The following is a 17,193-nucleotide window of genomic DNA, read 5'->3' on the forward strand; positions in this document are numbered from 1 at the left end:
TATCGTATCTTTCCCCGAAGGACTGAACAAACAAGGATCTGATGAATGATTCTGCTACAAACAGTGCACGTCGTCACCCACCATAAACTCAACTCAACTTATTAACCGGACGGAGAGCTACTCCTACGCCGTTGCAAATTGGAAGCTCCCCGCCAGCCAAACCCTGGATCTCCCCACCAAGAAGAGAGCGGCGGTGGTCTTAGCTTCTTAAGGTGGTCTTGGTCTCTGCCTGTGCCTACACCTAGAGGTGTATCCCTGAGGCCTTGCCTTGGGCATTCATTACCCAGCACTAGGGAAAGGTATTGGGCTGTGCTTTGTCTTTCGACCCTCTCTTTTTTTTCGTGTTTCTCCAAATTCTTTTTTTTGCGCTGGTCACCTCTTTGTGTCTCCTAAAAAGGACCTACCTATATTTCTTGAATCTAACGTTTTCTTTGGTCTTTTAGCTTACCGCCAAAGTCACCAGAGCTAGCTCAGTGTTACTGCGCTGTGCTCTGCTGTGCTCTGCTCGCGCATTGAATCCTTGGAAAACGCCCGATAAAAACCCCGCCAATTTTACCCCCTCCTCCACCGAGTGTCGATGAGATTCCCTGAGGTACCAACCAGCTCTGGGTACCTTAGGAACTTATTGGATCACTGACGACGTTTCTCACCTTTGACCTTCCAACCTACCACCTCTACCTAACTGCCCTGCCACCTGCCTGCCACTCAACACCTAACTACCTTAGTAGGTACAGAGCACCTGGCCAAGATAAGGTACCACCATCATCTGCTTTTGGCAACGGCTGGGCTTAATAAACCCAAACCCTCATTCCCTCAACCTCCCCTCCCCTCTCCCCCACCCGCCAGCTTCGGCCTCATCCACCTGGAGCGAAGCTTGACGGCGAAAACCTCCGCCAGCCATAAACCATCGTCGCGGACTCACGCATAATTAATTACGCATACGCACCCGGGACCTTCTGGCTTCCCTCGCCCCGTGCTTCTACCCGCCCGCACCTGGTTTGGCTCTCATACCTTAGTATAACGACATTCATTAACGATAACGACACACAAGACGTCAACTGTCTCGTTGTCTATTTTACCACCCGCTTGCCCACCCTCGCCCGCTCATTATTGAGGCGTTGTCCTCACCCAATTGATATCGGCTGTATTTTCAGCCATCCCCTCCTCCTCCAACCTCTTGTCGTCCAGCGCGAACGTATCGTGCAGCCACTTTCACCATGAATGACGATGATGCGATCCATAGCATCCACAAGAAGATCGAGCGCGAGAAGGCTCTCATCAACGCTGCCAATTCCATGAGAGCACAGACCAACAATGAAGCCGTCAGATCTCGTCTCGACTCACAAATGCGAGATGGTCGTCGCAATCTGCAGTTCTTTGAAGAGAAGCTGCGCGACATCCAGATGCGACGTGTGAACGCCGGTGTTGGCGACATGTCCCTTGGAGGACCTTCTGACGAGGCCGGCGGTCCTCCTGCACCACCTCCCAAGGATTCCCGAGAAGATAGAGGTTCTGATCTCATGCCTCCCCGCCATCCTTATGCTCCAGGTCCTCCTGGTGGCACGGCTCTTCCGAAGCCACGTCAAAATTTCACCAAGTTAGGTGCGTCGTTGCTATGCCATCTCCATAGAAACTTGTCTGAGACTTTCCGTGTTTTCTGTACTGTGCTAACGTGAACGAAAACAGATTTGATCAAATATGATACACCGCATCTGGGACCCCGCATCCAGCTCATGTTGTCGCAGATTCAATTCAAGCTAAACGTCGAAGAACAATATCTGAAGGGTATCGAAAAGATGGTTCAGCTTTACGGTATGGAGGGAGACCGCAAAAGTAAGGCTGACGCGGCTGCCCGAAAAGTCGAAAGCAAGCAGAAGATTATACTGTTGAAGCAGGCACTCAAGAGATATGAAGAACTACACATCGATGCGGATGTTGCCGACGCCCAAGATGGTGAGTTGGCACTGCAGCATTTCCTACTTCGACGACATATTGACAAAGCAGCAGACGATTCAATCAACGCCCCTAATCTAAGGAAGCCCCTAAGCGGACAACTATCGATTCGTATGCTAGCTATAAAGGATGTAGACCACCTAGCAACTGGAAGGTTTACACGAGGACCTGAGACCTTTATTGCCGTCAAGGTTGAGGATACCGTGATGGCTCGTACAAAGGCGACCAGGAACGATCGCTGGGAAGCCGAATACCATACCATCGAAGTTGACAAGGCCAACGAAATCGAGCTGACGGTTTACGACAAACCTGCTGAGCATGCCATGCCCATTGCTATGCTCTGGGTCAGAATTTCTGATATTGTCGAGGAAATGCGTCGTAAGAGGATCGAGGCTGAGATGAACAGTTCTGGATGGGTTTCGGCCGATAGAATGGGCAGCACCGGTGGCGCCCCTTCACAGTTTCCCATGAGCCCGTCTTCAGGCTCTTTTGGACCAGGCTCCCCAGCAGGTGGCGGCGCGCAAGGAACAGAGACCGGTCCATTCGGGACTGCTGGTCCCCAGCCTCAAGTGCAAACTGGTCCAATTGAAGAATGGTTTAACCTGGAGCCTACTGGACAGATTCAACTCCAGTTGGCATTCAACAAGACTAACGCGAACAGCCGCCCCGTCGACCTCGGTCTTGGCCGAAAGGGAGCTGTACGTCAACGCAAGGAAGAGGTTCACGAGATGTACGGACACAAGTTCGTACAGCACCAGTTCTACAACATCATGCGTTGTGCGCTTTGCGGAGATTTCCTCAAGTACTCTGCAGGCATGCAGTGTGAGGATTGCAAGTACACTTGTCATACAAAGTGTTATTCCAGTGTGGTTACGAAGTGTATCAGCAAGAGTAACGCTGAGACCGATCCTGACGAGGAGAAGATCAACCATCGTATTCCGCACAGATTCAATCCTTATTCCAACATGACAGCAAACTGGTGCTGTCACTGTGGTTACATTCTGCCTTTTGGCAAGAAGAACTGCAGAAAGTGCTCAGGTATATTTTCTTTGACTTTGTTTGCTGCGTTGTGAAACTAATCCTCTATCTGTAGAATGCAATCTTACTGCACACGCCCAGTGTGTTCACCTTGTTCCTGACTTCTGTGGCATGTCTATGGCTGTTGCCAATCAGATATTGGATGGGATAAGATCACAGAAACAGAGACAGGCAAAGGTCTCTTCACTAACAGAAAAGACTCTCCGGCAAGGAAAATCGAGCCCTACCAGTACTCACTCCCCGGCACCATCCTATTCCAGCTCGTCCGCACCTCCCTATCAGCCAGGACCTGCCTCACCTGAGGCAACTGAAGCTGCTAAGGTTATGTACTCGAACCAGACAACACCACGACCTGGCCATCCCGACCGAACTTCATCCAGCTCAACGGCGGCAGCGGCAGCCTCTGCGGCCATGTCTGGAGGACCTGGAGGGGCCCAGAGACAACAATCTGATTATGGACGTTACAGTGGAGGGTATGACCAGCAACAAGAGGATCCCTACGCTCAAGGGGGCCAATACGGCGCGGGTCAGCAGCGCAAGTACAACCCGGCTGACTACGCCAACGTCAACCCTAGCTATGGAGGACAACCGCCTGCTCAGGCTCAGCGACCAGTGCAACAGCAGCCAGCTGCACAACAGCCTCCTCCCCAGCAACCGCTGCCTCCGGTGCCACAACACCAGCCTCAGCAGCAACAAGCTGGTTACCAGCAACCATCAGTACCAGCACACCAACCCCAGTCACCGGAAGCAATGTCTCCTAAGCAGCAGTCTGCATCTGGTGGAAATAAGGCACCACTACCTTTGGCTACAGACCCAGGTACTGGTCAACGAATCGGACTTGACCATTTCAACTTCCTGGCTGTGCTGGGTAAGGGTAACTTCGGCAAGGTCATGCTTGCTGAAACAAAGCGATCTCGCAAGCTCTATGCTATCAAGGTGCTCAAGAAAGAGTTCATCATCGAAAATGATGAAGTAGAGAGCATCCGCTCTGAGAAGCGTGTGTTCCTGGTTGCCAACCGAGGTAGGCACCCATTCCTCACCAACCTGCACGCATGCTTCCAGACCGAGACCCGTGTGTACTTCGTAATGGAGTATGTTAGCGGTGGTGATCTGATGTTGCACATTCAGCGAGGTCAATTCGGCACCAAGCGTGCCCAATTCTACGCCGCAGAGGTGTGCTTGGCCCTCAAGTACTTCCATGAGAACGGTGTCATCTACCGTGATCTGAAGCTTGACAACATTCTGCTGTCACTCGACGGTCATGTCAAGATTGGTGATTATGGCCTGTGCAAGGAGGATATGTGGTATGGTTCAACAACTAGTACTTTCTGTGGTACTCCCGAGTTTATGGCTCCCGAAGTATGCCCAGAAGATCTAATCCCTTTTTGTTCTCTGTGCTGACTTTTTTCCAGATTCTTCTCGATAAGAAGTACGGTCGTGCTGTCGACTGGTGGGCATTTGGTGTCCTGATCTACCAGATGCTTCTCCAACAATCACCTTTCCGTGGAGAAGATGAGGATGAAATTTACGATGCCATTCTCGCGGATGAACCACTTTATCCTATTCACATGCCTCGGGACTCAGTCTCTATTCTCCAGAAGCTGCTCACTCGTGAGCCTGACCAGCGACTTGGAAGCGGCCCTACTGATGCCCAGGAGATAATGAGCCAGCCATTCTTCCGCAACATCAACTGGGATGACATCTACCACAAGAGAGTGCAGCCTCCTTTCATGCCTCAAATTAAGAGTGCTACTGATACCAGTAACTTTGACTCGGAGTTCACCAGCGTTACTCCCGTGTTGACCCCAGTCCAGTCTGGTAAGTTCTGCATCTTCCAGGTTCTTGATCTTTCGCTAACAATCACAAGTTTTATCACAAGCCATGCAAGAAGAATTCCGAGGCTTCTCCTACACAGCTGATTTTGATTAAGCGACTGGACTAACAAGATTGACGATTTTGCAATGTTTTATCGAGACGATGGAGCCGCGGTGGAGTTGTTGTCTTGTCTATCGGATACCCAGGGGCGATAGTGAATAGATGGTCGGACACCGCGGGCAGGTGATGTCGGCACAGTGAACACAGGATGGGCGTCTTATCCAGGCGCATTCTTTCCACATTCGCTGTGTCGCTTATAGCGGTTGGCTTTCAGGATATTGGTAGTTGGGCGAGTAAAACGTACATGGGCACGATTAGTACCTTGCCCTATTGAGATGGTGAAGCAAGCGACTCCAGCGGTAGATGAGTATCGTATACAGCAGCATTTGAATGCACGTGAGCTAATAGAAACGAGAGAGGAGACCATCAAAAATGAGTTGCAGGTGATGGCTTTTATTATATGTTTCACTGCACGGTGGTATTCGAGGATGTGCTCTTTGATAAGGGCTATTATATACTGCTTCATGATTCGTTTTCACATTGTCACAGTTGCGTTTGTAGGTGCGAGGGAGCATTGACATGTTTTAGATATTTTTTTGACCTATGTTTTGTTTATTCCATTTATACCTCGACCTCTTTCTAGATTTTCTCTATCGTTCTACGATGTGTACTCCTTCTGCAGGAGCTTGGCAATAGTGTTAAGTCTATAGCATGTTAGTGTTTGCTTCGATGTAATTATTAGACTGGAACTTACTGGATGTTGCTGGTACCCTCATAAATGGCACCGATCTTGCTGTCACGGAAGTACTTCTCAGCAAGACCCTCGCGGACAAAGCCCATGCCACCCATCCACTCGATGGCGGAACCACTGACACGACCAGCGACTTGAGAAGCGTAGAGCTTGGCCATGGCAGCATCCTTGACAAAGTCCTCGCCAGCCTCCTTCTTGCGAGCAGCAGTGTAGACGAGAGCGCGAGCGGCAGTGATTTCGGTGTAGGCCTGGGCGAGCTGGTGCTGCATGCCCTGGAACTCACCAACAAGAGAGCCGAACTGCTTGCGGTCGTTCCAGACGTAGCGAGCAGCGTTCTCAAAAGCACCGAGAGCCAGGCCGGTCATCTGGGCAGCGATACCAATTCGGCCCTCGTTGAGAAGGGCAATGGCGTACTTGTAACCGTGGCCACGCTCACCGAGGAGGTTCTCCTTGGGGATCACAACGTCGTCGAAGTTAATGACGCATGTGCTTGAGGCGCGAATGCCGAGCTTCTTCTCCTTCTTAGCAATAGAGAAACCCTTGGTGCCCTTCTCGACGATGAAGGCAGTGATTCCCTTGTAGCCCTTGCTGGGGTCGAGGTTGGCAAAGACAATGAAGAATTCGGCTTCCTTGGAGTTTGTAATCCACATCTTGCTACCTGAGATCTTGAAACCGTCGGCGGTCTCAGTAGCTCTTGTGGCCATGGCAAAAGCGTCGGAACCAGAGACAGGCTCAGAGAGACAGAAAGACGCAACGGTGTTGGTCGCAAGGCGAGGGAGCCACTTCTTCTTAATAGCAGTGGAGGCGTACTTGATGATAGCTGTGTTGCAGAGGGTGTTGTGCACATCAACCAGGACGGAAACGGAGGGGTCTGCACGGGCAAGCTCCTCAATGGCGATAATGGCGGAAGTGAAGTTCATGCCGGCACCTCCGTACTCCTCGGGGATCTCAATACCCATGAGACCCTGCTCGAACAGCTGCTCAACAACAGCGGGGTCCATCTCCTCAGCCTCGTCCATGTCACGCGCACGAGGAAGAATCACATCTGTAGAGAACTTGGAGACGGTGTCGGCCATGGCAGCCTCGATCTCGGAGAGGTGAGTGATGGGTGTAGGAGGGATCTCGGAGATGTCGATTTGCTCATTGCGGCGGATGGATGTTGTAGATAGAGGACGAGCAGTGTTGCTTAAGCGCAGAGTTAGCGATTGCTTCTGGTCATTCTCAAAATTGCCCTCACAGGTTTATTCTCGTCAACGTTCGGGGAGCGGTGGCTCGTGTGGCAATGCGCTGTGTGAGACCTCGACCACCTTGTAGAGCAGGGCGCACCACTCGAGTAAATGACGAAGACATCGTGAGATTCGCGGTGTTGAAAAGAGGAGTGAGGAAGAGTGGTGACTATGTTAGAGAAAAGAAAGAGAAAGAGATGTAGGGGAGCTGAAGTGGCTAGGTTAGATCGAGGCGTGAGGCGGGTATGTTAGATGTCTGACGATCACAAGCCAAAAGCGACAACCAACAAGACAAGCTCTTTGTATGGTATGAAACAAGAAGATGAAGGCGATAAGAGAACGAGAAGGTCAAGATGTCAATTATTTTTAGCCTCGGTATATACAAATCACCCATTGCCCCCAGTCGTTACACGCCCTTCCCTTTATACGGCTGAAGCGGTTGAAGAATCTCGCTGCTCGGCCTAGACCAGCCGAGGATAACCACCGAGGTCGAGGATGTCTTCGGTTGTACAGCGGTAATGGAACTTGACTTGACTTTGTTTGACTTGGATCGATTTGGGGAAATCTGTTAGCCAATGCGGGATGGAGATGTGGAGGATTGCGGGGTGGGCAAAGATGCACCGGCGATTAACCGCTGACGTCAAAGATTTAGGTGGGGCATGATGGGCTATGGCATGTGATCTACTGCTGTATCCGGAGAAACGAAACATCCGAGTCTTTGTAGCACGTGACACAGCTTCGAGAGGCTGAGATTTTGATATCGGCTGGATGAGCGTGGGATTGGGATAGCGAGAGGCCGAATACAGGATCAATTCGACCGCTTCACACGACAATTAACTCAATCCCACCGTCGAAGACTCGCCCAGAATGGTCGGCTCCATCCTCCGCCAGTTCTTTTCCCCGGCGACACGCCGTCCCATTACCACAGCCCTCTCAACACCACCAAGTCGGCTGATCCGACCAAGCCTCCGAACATTCACGACCTCAGCACCCCACGCATTCGCTCCCACAACAGCTCGTCCAGCGACATTGAACCAAGTCCTTCGCGGTATCCGAAAGGGCAAGCGCGCACGTCACGCTGTCTCTCCTGCTCTGTCCAACACAAACTGTCCCGCTCTCAAGGGTGTCTGTCTCCGCGTTGGTGTTGTTCGACCCAAGAAGCCCAACTCTGGTGAGCGAAAAACCGCTCGTGTGAAGCTTTCCACTGGCGCTGTTGTCACGGCGTATATTCCTGGCGAGGGACACAATATTCAGCAGCATAGTGTTGTGTTAGTGCGAGGTGGACGTGCACAGGATTGTCCTGGTGTGAGATACCATCTTGTTCGAGGAGCTCTGGATCTGGTATGTTTATTGCCTATTGGCCTCAAACTGAAGTTCTGGCCACATCTACATCAAACGTGAGATACTGACTACTCCAGGGTGGTGTTGCGAGCCGAACAACAAGTCGAAGCAAGTACGGCACTAAGAAGCCAAAGAAGGCCACAGTTGGTTAAACAATTTGCATACGGAAATCAAATGGACGAATTGGGTTAAAAGATGGCAAAGCGATGATACAAGACATGTGTCAAAACCAATAGACCTGGCTGCGGCCATGTAATGATATTGTACACTATTTCGAGCATTCAAGAAAGCATTCAAACGATCCCAGAACATCCTTGATTCATGCAGTCTAACATGATCAAAAGTTGTCCAAAGTGCTTCAAACCCAGACGCCTGTTATTGGTTCCCGCAAGAACATCACCCAATGCCGGCCCATTGTGTGCAGCCCAGAAATCATGCAGACAATCTACCGAGCATTACGACCTGTATGATACAACCCTATACAACCCCATGTTAAATATATTTTGTCTACTGCTGCTTCTCGTAACCCTTGGGCTTCTCCATGCCGTTGAGCTCGAAGAATCGAGAAGTGCCTGTTGCTTGGTTAGCGTATGATTCTGAAATAGCCTTCAACAAAACTTACAAGAGTAACCCTTCCAGTCAAAGTTGTTATCAGGGTTGCAGTGGCAACGGAGATCCAGACGTCGCTGCTCGTCGGTGGGGCAGTGAGTGAAAGGAACGTGGTAGTAGGCGATATCCTCGAAGAAGTGAATCTGCTCCTTCTTAAGGAGAAGACCAGCTGCAATAGAGTGGACAGGAGCATCACCCCATCGCTCGTAGAAGAAACCACCGTCCTTGTCAAGAGACTCGAAGAAATCGAGATAAGGCTTGCTGCGGAGCCAGGACAAGCTACCAACCTCAAAGTTGGACCACTAAACCCAATTAGCTATGAAACGGGTGATAACTAGAGCTTAACTTACGAAATGGCACTTGTTGTAGTTCTCACCACCGTCATCACTGAGGAAGCGCATAGAGTTGTCGGAAGAGATATGCTCGGGGTGATTCTGCATGAACTTCTTGGTGCTAGCCCAGAGGGTAGGAATGGTGTCGATGTACTCGTAAAGAGAGAGAACGAAACTGTACTTCTTGTTGTTCTCATGCATGACACGGAAAGGGTCGTAGTGGATGTCGCAGAAGAGCTTGACGGAGGGCTCAACACGCCAGTAGTACTCGTAGTTCATCATGAGTTCCTGTCGGAAGAAGAAACCAGACTCGAATCGGCACATGTGACGGTAGCTGATGGAATCACCATAGATAATCTTTCGCTCGTGCATATCCTCACGGACCTTGCGGGCCTTCTCCTGGTCAATCCACTCAGGGAAAGACCAGTGCTCCTCGGGAATCAGACCATAGTGAGTCTTACCAGAGCAGAGAGAGGTGGTGACCTTCTTGAATTGCTCATCGAAGGGCTTGTCGTTGAGGAAGACCCAGTCGTAGTTGTATCGGCGGTTGAAACGATCCTCGACCTGTCGAATGGACTCGGCAATCTCCCAGACGTCCTGGTTTCGAGCAAGAGTGACAAATGTAGCGTTCATACGGGGACCGGGAGCAGTACCCTGGAGGTTGCTCCAGCCAGGGTCGTTGGGGGACATGGCCAGAGGAGCCTCAGCAAGCTCGCCCGAAGCAGGGCCCTCCTTGGGAGTCTGAGGAGCAGGAACAGCGGGGGCATCGCCAGCGGGCTTCTGAGCGGGAGCGTCGTCCTTGGTGAGGGCAGTGTCTCCCTCCTCAGCGACAGGTGCCTGCTGACCGGGGAAGTTGACGTTGTTACCGGCATCAGGGGATTTAGGGATGGTGCCAGGAGCTTGCTGCTGGTTGCTGGGGCTTCCAGGACCGCCTGGGAAGTTACCGACACTGCCAGGAACGGGGATGGTATCGATCTTGGAATTGGAGAAGAAGTAAAACATAGTGAGCGTCTAAAGGGGTCGGGTTAGCAGGTGGCAACGTAAGCCATCATGAGCATCGAAACCCATGGGACATGAATGAATAAGGCGACGTACGAAAAGCGCGAGCGCAATATAGCGCACGTAGCGCGTATGACCGGCAGCCATGGCGGAAGAATAATCGACGATATAAAATCGTCAATACAAGAAGAGTTTAAATGAAGTGGGAGGTTTGAACAGAAAACAAAGAAGAAAGATGGATGATCCAAAGTCGATGTTTCGGTGGCAGCGCGCACGGGGAAAAAAGACACCTAGTAGAGCACCTAGTAGCCCGCCTACTAAGGCAGTTACGTTAGTACCTAGGGAGCCGGGGGACTGAGGGGCTCCAGTAAAAGGAACGGTCGGTGATCTTTCTGCACTAAAAAAAGATGGTCTTCCTCGTTAGTTCTTCACGAAGCGAAGAACAAGGTCAATATCGTGAACCAGACAGAACAAGTTATTAAGGAGAGAAAAAGAGAAGGTTTACGATGAAGGATTAATATTTGCGAATTGGGCATGTGCAGGAAAGTATCTACTTATTCTAATACAAAAGACACAGTTGAAATCAGTGGCACGCAACAAGTTGCTGGAGAGCACTGGAATGAGATAACAACGTGTTCTGGGGGAACAAGCCCAGGCCTTGATCGTCAATTCTAGGCAAAGTCAGGTACACACAGCGACTAGACCTAGAGGCACAGCTTGTCCTGATAAGAAGAGGGTGACTCGAGGTATCTTCGGCAGGGGCTTGGAGGGAAAATACCTGATTTCCAGCACTTGGCAGCACTAGAACGAAGTATTCGTGGAATGATATGTACCTGGGATCCCCTGGCGTTCAGGGGGGGTATCCCGTCTGTTAGCGCATCTCAGCTTCGATTAATGGCTTCTGTGTCAAACTATTGCCGAGTCCAGACGCTTTTGGAGTGAGTCTAATGACATTGGATCCAGTCCCACAGGTAGCAAACTTTTTTCAGCTTATCCTCTCCCACAAGTCCGTTCAAAGAAAGGTGGATTTCTGTTCGTTGTCAAGATTACGACGACTTGCAGCAGGGGACTGATGTGTTTACAGGGATGCCCCGACCTTGGAAATCTCCATTGTCATCGCATCGCTTTGATCCAGATATAACAGCTCGTTTAGGTTGCGCCATGCGCCTCTTACAGAATGTTTAGGAATGGGGGATCTGCAGTAACTCAAGCCTCACAATCGAGAAGGTTTCTCTGCAGCAAATCGAGGCCTGAATTGGGAAAAGTGTTACTACACGTCGAATGCATCACCGGTTTTTCTCGTATTGCTGAATGAGATGGAGGTGCCCCTTTTTACGTTTCCTGGGCTTGTTTTAGGTTGGCAGCTTACATACAGCCCAGGAACCTTGCGTCAAAGGAACGCTGCAACCAGCCTGTACGGAGGTTCGTCTCAAAAGTCTTTGCCGGCGCTAAAATTACACTAAGTGGGGCAAAAGACTAGGTACCTATAAATCTTGAATTTTATACCTATTTACCCCTACCTTCTTTATACTTATTCCTACCTTTTAAAGCTATAATTTTTTAAATATATATAGGAATTCTCTCTATCTATACCTAAATCTACTTCTATAGAAAGTTATTTTATATAGCCTCTTACTTATAAATAGCTTTCTTTTTATTCTTTAAGGCACCTTTTTTTATTATTATTCTCTTTATTTATAGCCAGGCAGGCTTAATAGTATTTAAATCTAGTAAATTTAAATATTAAAGAAGTCTTTAAACTTCTTTAGCGTTATATAGAAGCTGCTATATATAGTATTTATAAGCAGAAGCTTAATCTTCTTATATAAAGGTATTTAGTCTTTTCTTTTTATATTTCTTTATAAAAAAAAGTAATCTTAAAATTAAGATCTTTATATAGTATTACTATTAATTAATACTGCCTTTTCTCTCTTTTATTAGCTTACTATTAGCCTTATTTTAAAACTATATAGACTTTTTATTAGGTAGGTTATAAAGCCCTAGCCTTTTTATTTTATTCTTAAGCTTCTATTTCTCTTTTATAACTAGCTTAAGCTCTTTATTTATTGCCTATATTGCTTTTTTAATAGCCTTTTTCTTTTTTAAAGTCTTTAAAAACTAGTAATAATAGAAACCCTTTTTATTATATAAAAAGCAGGCCTAAAATATAAACTTACTAAAGCCTTTCTATCTCTTATAAATATAGCTATAGAGAAATCACTCTTTAGGCTACCTTTAAATATAATAGCTATTACAGTAATAAAAAAGTATTATAAAAGTCTTATTTAATTAAATTATAGCTTTTTAATCTTTAAGGGTTTAATCTTTATAAATAATATATTATTTTAGGCACTCTTTCTTTATTACTATAGTTAATTTAGGCTTTTTTATTAGCTTTATTTTCTTATATCTTATTAATTTAAGGATTTTAGTAATAATTATAGCTAAAATCTTAATGCCTTAACTATTAAGCTTATTAAAGATATTAATAAGTATTTTTTTCCTGCTAAATTAATCTATATTAACCTTAATAATAATTAGGCCTTAATTTTCTTTAGTTTACTTTAAAGGCTGCCTAAATTAAGCTTTATCTTTAAGCTAAATATTAATAAGCTTAAGGGGATATTTATTAGGCTTAAAGCCTCTCTTAATTGCATAAAAATATATCTTATTAATTATATATTTAGGAATATTAATTAAAAGGTAGATTTAAGGTATAGTTTTTACTTCTCTATAAGGTACTTTTAATATTATTACTAAAGCCTAAGTTATAATATCTATTTTTATATATAGTATCTTTTTTATAAGGTTAAGAGAAAAAGAATAATATAGAAATCACTTATAGAAGATAGCTAATAAAATTAGTAGAGATACCCTATTTAAGTTTATAAGGGTGGTTGCTGATCCCTACTTGCCGGCAAAGACTTTTAAGACGAACCTCCATAGTAGTCCCCGATTTCTCGTCCTCTCTCCACTGTACGAGGTAGCCAATTGTTTATTGTTGGTCTCTGAAGCCGTTCGTTCCGTTTTTGTTGTCTGTTAGTTGACCTCCTCAATCTTGAATTGAGTCTCTCGGCTGATATCATGGATCGATAAGCTTATTCAGGCTCAAGCTCATGTCCGTTCCGTATGTCTGATTGACTGGCTGTTTATTCCCATTAATGTTTCACTTAAGATCTGTGACTTTATTATCAAGAGCTCTTCAAAGGTCGACTGTTGAACCACTCTCAACCTATGATATCTACAGAGTAGAATCCCTTTTTGGGCCCGAGTTTCACACAACGATACAAATCAATTCAATTAAAAGCGTCATTGAAGTGATTTACATGGATACCTCATGACAAAGGGCTGAGAACATGACACCGTGAAGAACCTTATTCTTGCAATGTCAAGATGATATCTTCATCCTTTTATCTATGTGATTCTTTTTGTATGTAATGATTTTATTCATCCTAGTCTAAACTTGTACAAGCCTTACCATCTTTTGGTCCCAATTGTACTCATTCGAAGAAGCTCAACAATAAAGTCACGTGACTCAACACGTGAACTCATCCACCCTTCATCCAGTCGCATGTGGGGGAAGCGGGCTTGGAGAACAACGTTGGCACTTCGTCGCATCATCGTCGGCATCAGAGCTTCGCCGCACATCAACATCGCAGCCCGCTCTCTCCCAAGCGGCTGTCCACCCTTTCAGCTTAAAAAGCTCATTGATAGAGTTTTCGAAACTTCTAACAACCCTTCCACAGCCAACATAGCGCTATATTCGCATGCTTGGCCACGATACAAACATCTTGAACCTATTTTACTGGAAGACATCATGATAGATTTGTGCGCGCTGAACGATCCTGAACATATCTCATTCTCTTAGTGGTGAGTGGATTTACTTCAGCTGTTTCTTTCCTACCCTGCTCGCTTCCCCCGGCCTGGTCATTGCTGGATATATATGTCCGGACGGGAAACCCTTCGACGTCCTTGAACCTAAGGACGAATTTCTGGGTTGCACAAGCTTCCTCCAGCGCAGCCGTCACAGGTGGCTGAAACATCAGAAAATCGTCTTCTCTTCCATGCTGGTAGTGATATGCGCCACATGATGTCCAGTGAAACAGAGTCAAGCAACTTCGACCACGACAGGACCCTGCAAGAAAAGGACTCAGGACGCAGAGCAAGATGAACTATAGAAAACCCCGCCATCTCAGTCGTCACGAACACTCTATTAGCGACCCGAATAGTTGGGAAAAGAAGCTTGATATCTGATCCAGGGAGGTTATGGGGCGTTTCCTTGAGGATACCTCGAGCGGGGCACGGAGCTCAAAGCGACTACAGTTGACTGGCGTTTGTACTAATTTCTTTCATAGTACAATCGACGTCCACTTGCCCAAATTCTTTCAAAATGTCCTTCTTCGGTTTCGATACCACGCGCCATAACACGGCTGCGCCTGGCTTCTCCCAATCTCACGATCCATTCGCTGGTTTATCAGGCAGGGATGGCGATGATGATGCCCTAGACTTCGAGGAGACTTATGACGGTCTTGGAGACCAACTCGAAGAGACTGGAGACGCATTCAATGACGACACTTTCGGTGACAGTGGCCCGACAGTCTCTCGCAGTGCTGGCAAGGATTTCGATTTCTTTGGCCAGACTGCCAAGGTTGCGGATGCCATTGATGAGGAGCATCTTCGCTACAATCGCCAGGGGCCTGCGGCTAAACCCGCTGCTTCTGCTCAGGCTCATTCTTCCGTCAACCAGTATACCTCGGCCGACTACCAGTCTTACTACTCTAACCAGCCTTACCAGCAACAGTCTTACCAACAGCCTGTGCGATCTGGTTACGAGAAGTACCGTGAGCCCGAAGCGCTCCCTGATCTCCATGTTGACCGAAGCATCTGGGGCATTGGGCCGTCTAAGCCAGCCCAGCAAGCATCGCCTGCTCCTGCTCCTGCTCCTGCAGCGCAGCCTGCCCAGCATGCGCCCAGTCGCAAAGTCATGAGCTTGGAAGAGGTCGAGGCCGCCATGCGATCGCAGCCCAAGCAGCAGACCCCTCAGCCACATGCCGCAGATCTTTCCTATCAGCAGCCGCCTCCCGGATTTACTGCTCATCAGCAACAGCCTCCTCAGGCCCATGGTCACGGCCATCCGGTGACTATTCTGCAGAGACCCCAAAGCACTCAGTCGAAGCCCACGCCGCCAGCTCCGGGTCTTCAGGCGACTCCCGTTCAGCATCAGCAGCAGCTCCATGCCAACCCGACCCAGATCCTGCAGAATCCTAACCGCGCCGGCCCAGATGCGCATGTTCCACCTCAGCATGGACACCACTCGAAGCAGTCCCACGGTGCCATCCCTAATGCCGCGCAGTTACAAGCTCATCCCCAAATGCAGCAGATGTCCGAGGAAGAGAAGGCCGCCTACCTGGATCAAGAGACCAAGAGGGCTAAGCGAAACCACAAGATCTGGCTTCTGTCGAAGGACAACGGTTTGATGACTCCCCAGGACAAGAACTTCATCACCCGTATCCAGCTCCAGCAGCTTGTTTCCGCTACTGGCAACCCCGTTGAAGGATCTGATGCCTCGATTGCCGAGGACTTCTACTACCAGGTTTACAGCCATATTCGAGCCGGTCAGCGACAAAACCCCAGTCAGCCTCTGAGCAATTTTGCCCAGACATATCTTTACCAGACTGGTAGTCGTCAGGGTGGCATGCGCCGTCATGGACGCCCTGCTGAGAACCACTTCCAACGAATGGAGCAGCAGGTACAGCGTGCTGTCGAAGCTGCCAAGAACAAACCCAAGAACCCTCAGCTGGTCATCGCAGGTAGTCTAGGAAAGATCTCCTTCAGCAACGCGAAGACCCCTAAACCCCTCCTCAGCATCAAGCGGACCGAGAGTGAGCATCAGCGCCCCAACAATGGCAAGAAGGGATCTAGCCTTGATCGAAAGACCATCCTTCGAAACGTCGAGAAGGTTTATCAGACCCTGATGCAAATCGAGGACCATGTTCGACTTATCCCACCACCTATGACCGGCCCCGATGAGGAGCTCGAGAACAAGCACAAGGAGTGGGCCACCATTCTAGAGACCTACAATGCCAGGCTCTGGCAAGAGCTTAAGGTCCACGAACAGATTGGAGTTGTTGTCCCCCATCCATTCATCGCTTTCTTGTCTTGTGCCAAGGGTGAGAAGGCCATTCCTCGTCTTTTCCCTCATCTCTCTTTTGAACAACGAACTACTATCTTGACTATGATTATCTATCATCTCGATCAATTGGATGTCGTTCAGGGCGCTGCCATCACACCCGGCGAGGTGACAACAATCAACGCACGAATGCGAGAGAAGATTGAACTCTTCATCTCTACTGTCATGCCATCGCTGATGCAATATTTCAACGACACTGGCCTGGATATTGTTGATGGAGTTTTGAATCTGATTGCCACCAAGCTCAACGTTGATCTCATTGCTAGATCAAGAATTGGTGTGTCCATGTTGACACTTATTCTCAGTCGTGCCGTGCTTCTCAAACAGACAGGCGCCGGCACTCCTGAGCAGTGGGATAACTGGTATGTAAATCCTGGACCGTGAATCACTGCTTTGACTAACAAGTATCAGGGATCGAACATTTGAGATCTTGTTCAGTAGACTCGAACCTTCGCTGCCTTACATTTTCCCTGGTAGCGTCAACACTGGAGAGGACGTCTATGTATGGCAGCTTCTTGCAGCTATGGGCGTCAGCGCCACTCACGATCAACAAACTCGTCTGGTCCTTGCTGTCAAGGACCGTGTGCTCGACACTGTCACTGTTTCAAAGACTCTTCCTCCCACTATGGGAGCAGAGCGGCTGAACAGTGTCAACTTGTTCATGCGATCCATTGGTTTGGATGTCGAGCTTCTCCAGTAAACATATGTTTTATGAGCATGCATACAGGCTATTGTCGGTGATTCTTGGGCTTTTTTCTTGGGCTGGCATATAAGAGCGCTCAAGACGACCGGGACACGCAGGATGCAACACAACACAACAAACAGGGTTTACATGCTGGCGAAAATATTATTGGGAGCGGTTCAGCGTATAGGCATACT

At 48.3% G+C, this 17,193-nt stretch overlaps 5 protein-coding genes; 3 read left to right on the forward strand and 2 right to left on the reverse strand.

The window, feature by feature from the left end:
• Window positions 1-1,217: 1,217 nt before the first annotated feature.
• FFUJ_04847 (putative C-like protein kinase) lies at window positions 1,218-4,920 on the forward strand (the record flags this gene model as incomplete). XM_023571817.1 has 5 exons in its annotated part: window positions 1,218-1,602; window positions 1,687-2,991; window positions 3,047-4,350; window positions 4,404-4,809; window positions 4,859-4,920. The coding sequence occupies 5 exons, from the start codon at window positions 1,218-1,220 to the stop codon at window positions 4,918-4,920; spliced, it is 3,462 nt and encodes a 1,153-aa protein (XP_023426059.1).
• Window positions 4,921-5,524: 604 nt separating this feature from the next.
• Window positions 5,525-6,967, reverse strand: FFUJ_04846 (probable acyl-CoA dehydrogenase short-branched chain precursor; the record flags this gene model as incomplete). XM_023571819.1 has 4 exons in its annotated part: window positions 5,525-5,570; window positions 5,621-5,732; window positions 5,790-6,802; window positions 6,855-6,967. The coding sequence occupies 4 exons, from the start codon at window positions 6,965-6,967 to the stop codon at window positions 5,525-5,527; spliced, it is 1,284 nt and encodes a 427-aa protein (XP_023426060.1).
• A 743-nt stretch (window positions 6,968-7,710) lies between these two features.
• FFUJ_04845 (probable ribosomal protein S12) lies at window positions 7,711-8,336 on the forward strand (the record flags this gene model as incomplete). XM_023571820.1 has 2 exons in its annotated part: window positions 7,711-8,184; window positions 8,262-8,336. The coding sequence occupies 2 exons, from the start codon at window positions 7,711-7,713 to the stop codon at window positions 8,334-8,336; spliced, it is 549 nt and encodes a 182-aa protein (XP_023426061.1).
• A 355-nt stretch (window positions 8,337-8,691) lies between these two features.
• On the reverse strand, window positions 8,692-10,271 carry FFUJ_04844 (probable mannosyltransferase involved in N-linked and O-linked glycosylation; the record flags this gene model as incomplete). XM_023571821.1 has 4 exons in its annotated part: window positions 8,692-8,756; window positions 8,807-9,095; window positions 9,144-10,136; window positions 10,221-10,271. 4 exons carry the CDS (start codon window positions 10,269-10,271, stop codon window positions 8,692-8,694), a joined length of 1,398 nt encoding a protein of 465 aa, XP_023426062.1.
• Window positions 10,272-14,514: 4,243 nt separating this feature from the next.
• FFUJ_04843 (related to topoisomerase II-associated protein) lies at window positions 14,515-17,014 on the forward strand (the record flags this gene model as incomplete). XM_023571822.1 has 2 exons in its annotated part: window positions 14,515-16,676; window positions 16,726-17,014. The coding sequence occupies 2 exons, from the start codon at window positions 14,515-14,517 to the stop codon at window positions 17,012-17,014; spliced, it is 2,451 nt and encodes an 816-aa protein (XP_023426063.1).
• Window positions 17,015-17,193: the final 179 nt, after the last annotated feature.

This window comes from Fusarium fujikuroi, chromosome FFUJ_chr02, assembly GCF_900079805.1.
Source record: "Fusarium fujikuroi IMI 58289 draft genome, chromosome FFUJ_chr02".
Taxonomy (NCBI): Eukaryota; Fungi; Ascomycota; class Sordariomycetes; order Hypocreales; family Nectriaceae; genus Fusarium; species Fusarium fujikuroi.